The 10,992-nt window shown below is 42.4% G+C and overlaps 1 protein-coding gene across 1 annotated transcript; it reads left to right on the forward strand.

Moving 5' to 3' along the window:
* Window positions 1-2,458: 2,458 nt before the first annotated feature.
* LOC129677388 (putative vomeronasal receptor-like protein 4) lies at window positions 2,459-3,401 on the forward strand. Its single transcript, XM_055608041.1, has one exon. The coding sequence runs from the start codon at window positions 2,499-2,501 to the stop codon at window positions 3,399-3,401; it is 903 nt and encodes a 300-aa protein (XP_055464016.1). The 5' UTR covers window positions 2,459-2,498.
* Window positions 3,402-10,992: the final 7,591 nt, after the last annotated feature.

The raw sequence follows: 10,992 nt of genomic DNA on the forward strand, positions 1-10,992 counted from the left end.
AGACATGGGCTGAAATTTCAGCTTGAGTGTGGGAAGCTTTTCTTCTGTGCAGTCTTTCCAGTTTGTGTGTTTGTCCTCACTGGAGTGAAAGGTTCTACACTAACAGTATCTTATATGTAGTGGCCTTTAGCCTTCTCTGAATGGGGCAAATTGACCTTCTTTGTTATAGTTTTATTGTTCCTTAAGTTTTCCTCTCTAGACTCAAAACATAACATGATGTGCAATTACAGAAAATTGTGGGGGAAAATGACATGACAAATCATAGAGCAATTGCTACTAGAGCAGACACTGTCCTAAGAACTGTGTTTCTGTTCCATTGAATCCTCACAACACACCTAAATGGTACAAAACACTATCCTTCCATTAGTGAGTCTTAGGCACACCAAGTGAAATGTTCAAAGCCAGGGGCAGAGTTGTTAGAAAAGGCAGTTGTTAGACAGATAGGATAGCAGGTTGATTTTACAACGTAGCTACCTCTAGGTTAATGATTCTGTCTCTCCTGCATCCGGATGTGGCACTCCGCCCCTGCAGTCCATCTATGATCCATTTCAGAAAGAACATCCAAACATGACTACTTTCACACAGACTGATCTTCGTAATTTCTCAGATTAGAAGAGTGAGGGTTGAGAAAGCTTATTTTGAGTATGTATAAAAATAAATATCTCTTCCCAGTCACCCTGGAATAGACGTGTGTGTGTGTGTGTGTGTGTGTGTGTGTGTGTGTGTGTGTGTGTAGCACTCAGACACCACACTATTTAGAAAATCAGACAATTTCATTGTTATAAGTTTTGCTATTGGCATCTCAGTGATCACAGAGTTATAACTAAAATATGATAAAATTGTAAGGAGATCAATACAGAGGGATTTTGAGAGAAAATAAAGAATTGCTAATGAATTTCTTGAAGGACAGCCCATGTCCTTCAGTAAATTTGTTGAATCAGGGAAGCTCACATCATTGCACAAGTGAAGAAGTGTTAAATCCTTACCAAATGTGCCATCCAAAGTGAATGACTGCTGCAGGATAACGAACTTTATTGATCTTTAGGAAAGACCTGACTCAAACATTTCTCAAAAATGGTTTGTCAGTTCATCTCTGTCATTAAAATGAAGTTTTAAAACCAACAATTTCCTTGAGCAACCTATAAACTTTTTGAACAGGCATTATGCTAATACATAAAACATACAAACCAGTGTCTCTGAGGCCTGTTCACTGCCAAGTTCATAAAAGTAACACATTCTCAGGCGAGAGAGCTGTCTAAGGACAGGGAAATAAGATATAAACTCTAAGTGGGATGCTATAAGGCACAGTAGTTGGGCAAAGATCATCAGCCTTGGGTACCACACATATTCCTGCAGAAAGGTAAACTCCAATTTTGCATTTGTAAGAGGGAAGGGGGGGTTCAAAATAATTCAGAAACCATTTTGATGAGGAGAAAACACCAAATTATAGAGGAAATTAAATTAAAATTAAGTTCATCTTGTGAAACTCTGTGGTTTTCAAGGGGTGAAGCAAGTGGAATAAGTTTCTGTTTCAACAGCTCATTTTGACTTCAATAGAGAAAGGAAAAAATACCGTTCATAAATGATGTCAATCACAGTGTGAGATATGGGGGGAGGGCTTGAACGCTGAAGGATTTCTAACAGAGAACATCACTAGACTGGACCAAACTTACAATCAGTAAGACATGGCCTTGTAAAGACTCCCTAAGAACAGCTTTCTGGTGTCTCGTTGCGGTAAATGTTCCCAGAAAAAGGACTGAAAACATAGCAAATAGGATCCAAAAGAAAACCACTTTTATTATAATTCTACCCATAAGATCGGGAACACAATTTCTACTACACTTAGTCCTGCATTGGGGCCAGTGATCTAGACGTTCATACCCTGAGTAGGTCACTAACCTCTGCATAATTTATGGTCAAAGGGCTTGGGAAGAGGAGAATACCAAATCATCTCCCCTGAGAAACTGATCCACTTGACCAAGCACAACTTTCTGAGAAGCTGCAAGCTTTTCATTAGTTTCACAACCATTTGAGTGATGGTTGCTAATGGGGAAGTGAAGAGGATCAGGAGGAAGCAGCAGCACAGGGCAGTAGCCCACAGTCACACTGTGTGAGACCAGGGAAAAGGAAGGAACCTGTCAAGTGAATACCCAGGTGTTGGCTTGAAAACTGCCGATTTGATGCCATGCATGTACCTTTTGTCTGGAAAGAGAATGGTTATATAAAATTGAAGGATTAAGGCTCATTGTGAAAGGCAGGAAACTATCAAATGTATGCCTTGATTCTATCTATCATTGTCTTCATGGGAATGTAAAAAGACAAACTGAAAAAAAAAAAACAAAAACAAAAAGAACATGAACCACAGTTATCGGGTGCTAAAAGTAAAGAACCATATGTTTTCACATAGTTGAGACCACTCTTTTCATCAAAATAAGCAGAGAGAGCATTACATGTGTTTCTCAGATGATTTTTCCTAGTGCTGTGTATACAGTCAGAAGATGAAGTGGAATAACATTACGCAGGCAATGGTCCTCCTTTCTCTAGCTGGACCTGGAATTGTAGGGAATTTTCTAGTGTTTGTGAGACATGTGTACACGTCTGCCTTGGGGGCTGAGAAAAAGCCTGTAGACCTTATTCTCATCCACTTGGCATTTTCTAATATGATCATTATTTGTAGCACAGGGATAACAGATATAGCCACAGTGTTTTATTTTAGAAACTTCCTAGGAGATATTGGCTGTAAAGCTGTGGTTTATCTGGCAAGGATGGCACAGGGCCTCTCCATCTGCACCACCTGTCTCCTCAGTGTGGTCCAGGCACTCACCATCAGTCCCAGGACCACCATTTGGACAAAAATCAAACCACAGACAGCATGGCAAGTTGTTCCATTTCTCCTCCTCTTTTGGATTGTTAATTTACTCATAAGCTCCAACTTGCTCCGCTACATCAAATCAGGTGGCAAATTGAACAGGTCTGTAGCTGGAATGTTCACTGGCCACTGCTATATGCTTCAATCAAGACATTTCATCAAGTGGCTTTTCCTCTGTCTCATGACTCTTCGTGATGTCATCTTTCAGAGTCTGATGGGCTGGAGCAGTGGCTCCATGGCTCTCCATCTGTATCAGCATCACAAGCGTGTCCTCTACCTCTACAGCTCCAGGCTTGCAAACAACTCTCCTCCAGAAATCAGAGCTACATGGAGTGTTCTCATTCTCATGATCTGTTTCCTTTTCTTCTATTGGGTAGACTTTATTCTATCCTTCTACACTGGTTTCACAGTGACACATGATTCCATTTTACTAAATATTAAGACATTTTTAGACCTTGGTTATGCTAGTTTCAGTCCCTATGTACTAATCAGCAGACATATACATGTTCCTAATGTCTTGCATACTCACTAAGAAGCATAGAAATTACATGCCACAGCTATTCTCTATGAGCTAAAGGTATGCACTGCTTTGTTATGACAAATTTTAGAAGTATGGGGACTGACCTGGCACTCATTATTAACACAGGCTGATCTTCACCTGCCTCGGCTCCCTAAATGCTGGAATTACAGGCATTCCCCCACGAGACTGCCATTTGCCTTAATGTTATAGTGTAGCACAATATTAAGTTAAACTTTATAAAAGTACATTCCATTTTCTTAAGAAGTCTGGCACCACACAATCTTAAGTTCACAATTACTAGGAATGTAGAGAGCAGATTCTTCCCATTTTCCCACTCCATCATCCCTATCATGTGACTTTTAGGTTCTCAGGAGCACTGGGGAAGACCCTTTAGGTAACACTACTGTCACAAACCAGTATTACCTTTTTTCCCCAAAGCTAAAACATGGGAGCAAGAGAGGGTAGGGGGAGGTGAGGAGGTGACCCTTATCTGAGATGAGCATATACAGCTGACTGAAGATGACAGTGAGATAAGTGAACTAACCACAGCAAGGGAAATTTGATCAACAAGTAAATGACAAAACTAGGTTCCAAAACTGCTTAAAAACAAGTGTTGATGCAGAACAATTATAGCCTAGTTAGTCCTTAAAGTACTATGATGGGATACTGGAAAACAGACTCTCTCAAATGATGCCATGATAAGTCTGGAGACCATGCTCCTGTCAGGCCTCACTGGCACAATGATGCGTAAATACCCCATTGACTGAAGCTTCCACCTCTGATTCCTGGTAACTCACTATGACCGGTACTGAACATCGTGGTGTTTGCTAGGTCTCCTTGCCTCCTGAACCCCAGACTCCATCTTCCCTGATGCTACACAGGTACAAACTGTTGACCCACAGACAAGGGAATCACAGTGCTGAGAGAACACTGGAGATGTAATGGCACAGGCTTACCAAGAAGCAGAACATTGGTGCTGACTAGAACCCCAACAGCCTCCAGAGCAGGAGGACCCAGAGAGTCCAGAAATTGCATCGAAAGCAGCATCCTCAAGACACTATGCACTGAAGTTGTCTCAGGGAGGCTCCTGCTTGCTCTGAGCTGTGTGAGTGCCATTCCTGAGGGACACAGGACCATGAAGGGCTGCTCACCAAAGATCTCCATCAGCTCCCTGCAGTTCCTGCCCAGGATAAGCAGAAAAACCCCAACAGTTCTGCAGGGAGTTGGTTGAACTGCCCTCTCTGCAGCTGAGAACTGTGCCTGGAGGGGAGCCAAGACTGCCTGTGTTCCTTCCCTGGTCCTAGAGCTGAGACTCCCCAGAGGATTGCCAGACATTGACCGCTCTGTGGGTCTCTGTAACACTGCTCTTTGATGAGGGAAACCAGGTTCTTGATGTTTTGGAATATATTAAAGTCCATGATTATGGTTAGTTTCTAATTTCATCTTGTCACAAATTTGAATCTCCTGAGGAGGGAGCCTCACCTGAAGAGTTCTTCTGTCCTGGTTGATGTGGGAAGATGCACCATGGCTGTCGGTGACCCCTAATGTAAGAGCCCAGGTTAAAAGAGTGTGTCAGGAAAAATCATTCTTTTATGAGTGCTTGGCCTTCCCTCATGCATCTGAGTACATGTGCTCTGTTTCTGCTGCCGGGGCTGATTGCCTTGCTGAGAGCACAGCCAGAGGCTCTAAAGTAAACCTCCAGGCTTCTGGAGCCACATGGGGATGACTGAGGTGCCTGTGTGTAGACTAATTCCAGTTGTGGCCCCCTGAGAGACAGCTATCGTGAGACTACTCAAACTGCTGAGGTACTGCACACAAGGACTGAGGAAGATACTGGGTCTCACCATCTCCTGTATGATTTAGCTCTTGTTACTAATGTGAAGCTGACTTAATAAACTCTAGCATTATATATGCACATATAGATCACATAATATGTTATATCATACCATATTACATATAGTATATATTGATATACTGTATTTTTCTCCTCTTGGTTCTGTTCCTCCAGAAAACCCTGCCAAGAACAGCCACCATTTCCAGAGTATTTTGAGTATGGCTGAGGAGGATGGCTCTCTCTCAAATGACCTCTTGTGTCTTTACATGCCGTATCTGCTATCCTTGTTAAGGAGAGGGCAATGTGGGTGCCAAGGAGAGGTCAGTAGCTCACTTGGGAATTCTATCAAAAGCCATTTTATTTTCTGTAATTTCTCTTGTATTATAAAAAAAATAAAAACAAAATATAATTAACCTTCAACAGATGTAGTTTTAATAGGAATCTGTAATTTCACAGGTAAGCATCAGCACAAGCAAGCCAAGAGCTGTTCTGCTCTGTCAAGATTAGGTAGTCAAGGTGACCTCAAAACCATCCAAGGATGTCTATATCATAAGCAGGTTACAGAAGAAAAAGCCAGTTAGTCATGTCATAACAAGTAGATGGTCACAGCTGTGCACTTCTGGCTGGGAAAGAGAGGGGATCCCTGGGTCAGGGTAACTTGGAACTTATCTTCCAGGGACTAAAGCCAGAAAAGAAAAGGAAAAAATACTAAAAGTTACCATAATGGACACTCAGCATAAAATGTAGTTTCTTTAGTCATTACATCACTGTCTAGGGTCTTGACCGAGTTTATATTCTCTGCCAGTTAAAAAAAAAATGTACAGGCAATTTAAAAATCAGAACACAAATCAAAAAAGACTTTTATTAGGGATGAGGACACACACACTAAGGCACACACAGAGAAGGGTCCTCTGCAAAGAAAATGAGGGACTTGGGAAGCTAAAGCCCAGTTTTTGCTTAAGGATGGGTTATGCTAAGGGTCTTTGAGGGGTCCTCTTTCCTTCCTTTAAGCTTGTTCAGTTTGAACAAAGAAAAAAAAGACTGAGAGGCTCACAAAGTGTGGTGTAAACATGTTCTGATCCAGCCTTGAACTTGTGAGGTCAGTCCACAGGCAAGGGGGCCTCGTAACAAGAGAAACAAACCTGCTAGGCCTCTAGGCTTTTCACTCTGGACCTGTGTACCTGCCTGCAGGACTAGTAATTCGTGGGATCTCCAAAGAGGACCAGGCCTGAAAGAAAAACAGGCGAGAGAGAAGAACGGACTCAAGCAAATGTGCACTTGTCAAGAGTCAAATTTTGTTGAACCAGAGCAGGCTTTTAAGGCCAACCTTAGATAGGGGCAGGGCGAGGGAGGAGCACAGTGTAGAACACTCAGGGAGGGGTAGGTTGGAAAATCCTACTCTAGAAGTTCTGAACTCAGGGAGGGCAGGTTGGAAAATCCTACTCTAGAATTTCTGAACTCAGGGAGGGGCAGGGTGGAAGTTACAAAATCTTCTTGGCCCGGGGCCTGGAACACTTTACAGTTATCTCGGGAAGTCATGGTACAGTTAGCACATTTCTGCAACTATTAAGCAGGATGTTGGTCAACCAGGTGCAGCAGGGTGGGGGGAATGAGAAAAGGTCAGAAGTTTCTCAGGGCTTGTCTCCAACATCTCCCCCTTCTCTGTATACAAGAACAGGGATAGGGATGTTATCGTGACCTGCTAATGGTGTCCCAAAGAAGGGCTCATTTTGGCAGCCAATTATTTTTGTTTAAGAGTAAAATTTTGGATCCAAAGGAGCAAACCGTCACCAGAGAAGCGAGTGTTCCCCAGAGTAGGTCAAGCGTTGTCACTCACAGGCCAGTGGTTTTGACAAGGCTATTTAAATTGACCATAGTACAAGGAGCACAAACAGGGTCTGAGCCTGTTAGAAGGGCAGTGCTGGACCCTTACCCGTCATTGGATCGGCCTCCTCCCGACAAGGTCGTCCTGTCTTAGGCGGGCCGAGACTTATCCATCCATTCTGTCTCTGACTTACCAGACCACTCATTTTGTGGAAATGTAACGCATCTTGCTCTCAATAAGGCCATCAAAACTCCATAAGGATCCTGGAAGGAATATGTTTAGTAGCCAAATAGTATATGAGGGGTCACGGAAACCTGAGTTATTATTTGGAGGGGCGGGACCAGAATTTCCACCCCCGGGTTGATTTTTGTAGGGAGGTGAAGTCTAAGGGTCGAGATGTGGGGTTGTTTTGGTCCTTTGGCAGGTCAACAGTAGACTCTTCTTCCATGGCGAGGCGATGGTAATGGGCTCCCACCGGCTTGATTGCAGAATCCACCTGACTCTTAACAAAGCTTGTCAATCGATTAAAGGCCCAGGGGCCAAAAGAGAGAAGCAAAAGGATACCTACAAAAGGTCCTAGCAGACTGGGAAGCAGAGTGGTTAGCCATGGGGATGTGGGAAACCAATTTTAATACCAGGACTCTTGTTTCTCTCTGTTCCATTTTCGTTCCTCCAAACTGGAGCAAACCTTATCGATACTGCTTTGCACTAAACCTGTTTTGTCAGTGTAAAAGCAGCATTCTTCCTTGAGCGCAGCGCAGAGTGCGCCTTCTTGGAGAAAAACTGAATCTAGACCGCGCCTGTTTTGTAAAACTACCTCAGATAAGGACACCATAGAATCTTTTAGTTCCTATAAGTCTTTTTGCAAATCTTGTAGGTCTTTGTCCACTATTAGGGAGAGTTGATTAAATTGTTGCTGGGAGGTAATTAGGGAGGCTATGCCTGTACCAGCTCCAGCGGCTCCAAGCCCTAGAATTACAGTTGGAGTAATGGCAGTTAAGGGCTCACGTTTAACTCGAGATGACGTATCCCTTTTTCCCAAAACCGAAGGAACTCATCCTTAGAATGTATAGTCAGCCTTGGGAAAAGCCGTATAAGGACGCAGTAATCTCTATGGACTAAAAAGGTGGAGCTTATAAGATTAGGAGTAAGACCAGTGGAGCAGGCAAAATAAATGCCATTAGGTGCAGCAATATATGTAAAGCTTGAATTTACAAGAGTAATATTGCAAATTTCTTGTAGAGCCACCGGGGGAAGCATAGAAGGTCTCAATAGGCACGTTCCAATTCCAGACACCTGTGTGACTGTAAGGCTGACTCCCTCTGGGTGCTGCCACCGTAAGGCATTAGAATTATTAGTTGTAATTACTTCTAAGGGTAAGGCTATGCCCTCGTAGAAGGGTGGCCGTGGTGTACTCACACCTAGCATTCCTGAAAATCAGTGGGATTAATTTGATGTATGGCCTCTTCGTTGAAGGGCAGAAGCAGAAGGAATGTAATTGCCTTTGGCAGGGTTACTAAGTGACTAGAAATCACAGGATGGCCCACCAAGATGTGTTAATAATGGTAATTTGGAAAGTTCCTCAGAAGAGTTACTTAGGAAGCCCTGAGGGAGATTAGGATTTAAGGTATTTCAGGAAGATGATCTTATCGAAAGCTCCAGGTCAGCCAGGAATGCACTATTGTATCTGGGCAGTAGTCCGGTCAAGCCAGATGCCAAAATTTAGGGGGCAGCAAGGTGCCAGAAGGTCCCCCTTTATTTTATTTTTACAAGGCCATAATCCCAAGGGAACCATGCCTGTCTTAGGTGGGAATCTGTGGTTGTCAACCCTTAATAAGCTCATCATTGGATACATCAGCAGCAATTGGCTGAGCTCCTGTCTTAGGTGGCAAAAAAAGGGGGGAACAGAAGATCACTGTGGATTCTCTTACCCGTCACTGGCTAACCGGTTCAGCTCACTGGGATGATTAACATTAGGCCTATTCATAGTCTTGGCTGACCATCTCTAGACTTTGATAGTGCACCTGGATGGGCTGTACCTTTAGGACATTAATCTACTGTTTAATAAAAGCCATAATTGTATTGAAAAGAACAGGTCCTATTGAAAGAATTATTAATAAGATAAGCAGGGGACCAAGGAAAGGAAGGAGATAGGGAAGGAGCCCATTCCTGCACTGCTTAAGTCCACCATGGACATATATCAGCTGGAGGCAAAGGATCACAGTCCATGGAAACAGTTGTTTGTTTGTTTTTTTTCCATCATTTCTGTAAAGAGATATAAAAGGAATATGTTCCCAGGGTAATTTTTTTACCCTGGACTGATGAGTGTTATTATTATCTATATGCTTTACTAATCATTCTGGCAACCATCTGGCTGCATCTATCTCTTTAGAATTGATGCAAACTGCTTCTCTGCCCTGTATCAGGACAGGATCTGGACCATGCCATTTGTTGTCCAAATGATCTTTCCATAGGACAGCAGCAAGCTGTCTTTCTGTATCCATATGCCAGAAACATTCCACAGCTGAATGTCCATATTTTCGAGTTTCAGGCCCTTGTTAATTAAAGTGTTAATTAAAGCCTCACAGTACTTTTCCAGAGTACGGAAGAATGTAACCGCCCCGGACCCTGGTCCTCTGCTCAGGCAGAGATAAGGAAGTGAGCAAGCAAAGACCTCCACTCTGCAAAGAAGAATGACCAGATCTACGCTTGAGAGATAACATCACCTAGCAATCAACCCAAATGGACTCAATTCTTCTCCTGAAGAGCCCCTGACCTTCTCTCAGACTCTCTCCTCAGAGAAGACACAGGTTGAAGCTAATTGCTCTTCCATCTTTGGCTGTAGCCACATCCCCACTAGCAGGAGATTCTGAACATGAATTAAAGATCAGATATTCCACAGGTGTCTGGCCAGGACTGACCAGACCTGAAAGTCAGCTACCTAATCCTTCATCCAATTATGAGTAGCCAGGACGGCAACCCCTGAACTTCCCTGTGCCTCATCCCCTAACAACCTGAGGCTTATGTCTCTGGGGCCCACTCTTAAAATTTTGAAAACATATTTCCAACATAGCCAGGGCTATTATCTGTTTTACGTTGTGTTGGAAGTTTTAATATAGCAATTGCTGCCAGCGTATGAGCAATAACATTTTTTCCAGCTTTACCAGTTTGGAGTGTGGAAAATATAAACCCACTATAAGTGTCAACAAAAACATGAACATATTTTAAATTACCAAATTAGGAATATTGTAACATCCATTTGCCAAATAACATTAGGTACAAGGCCACAGGGATTGACCCCAAGATGGGAAGTAGGCAAAAGGACAACACAAGAAGGACATTGTTTAAACAATGTCAGCTTTATAATTACCTTAGTTAAAGGTCCTGGAAGGTTAGAATGAGCTTGCAAATGTCCAATGTAAATGGAAAAGGTTTTTTTTTTTGTACCAAATTTTGAATTTGTAAAAAATAAAATTTTAGCAGGAGAAGATGTCTAAATTTAATTTGCAATCCCTAACCTAGGTAAAGACTGAGCTACATAGGCACTATCTGTAAAAATGTTTAAAGACTGTTTATTAAAACTTTAAAACACAGCCAATACTGCAGGTAACTCTGTTATTTGCACAGATGTGCTAGACACTTGAAAAGATGCATCAACAGGTTGGACTTTGTCATAATAAGCTTACATATGTTAAAATGCCATATTTATTAGATTTCTGACAAGCTTGAGGGCCAGCATATCTGAGTTATTCTGTTTTTATCATCTGCTCTAAACTGTGTCCTATAAAACAGAATGCTATACAATCTAATTTTGGCATTTCTGAGATGCATGTTCTAGAATTATATATTTTAAGACAAATAGGCAAACTTTATAGTTAACCATCCTAGGCTTAATCTTAAAAAAAAACTAAACAAAGAGACTAGGTAAGGCTCAACTGTAGTAT

Source organism: Psammomys obesus, unplaced genomic scaffold (genome assembly GCF_907164565.1).
Source record: "Psammomys obesus unplaced genomic scaffold, mPsaObe1.curated_primary_1811, whole genome shotgun sequence".
Classification (NCBI taxonomy): Eukaryota; Metazoa; Chordata; class Mammalia; order Rodentia; family Muridae; genus Psammomys; species Psammomys obesus.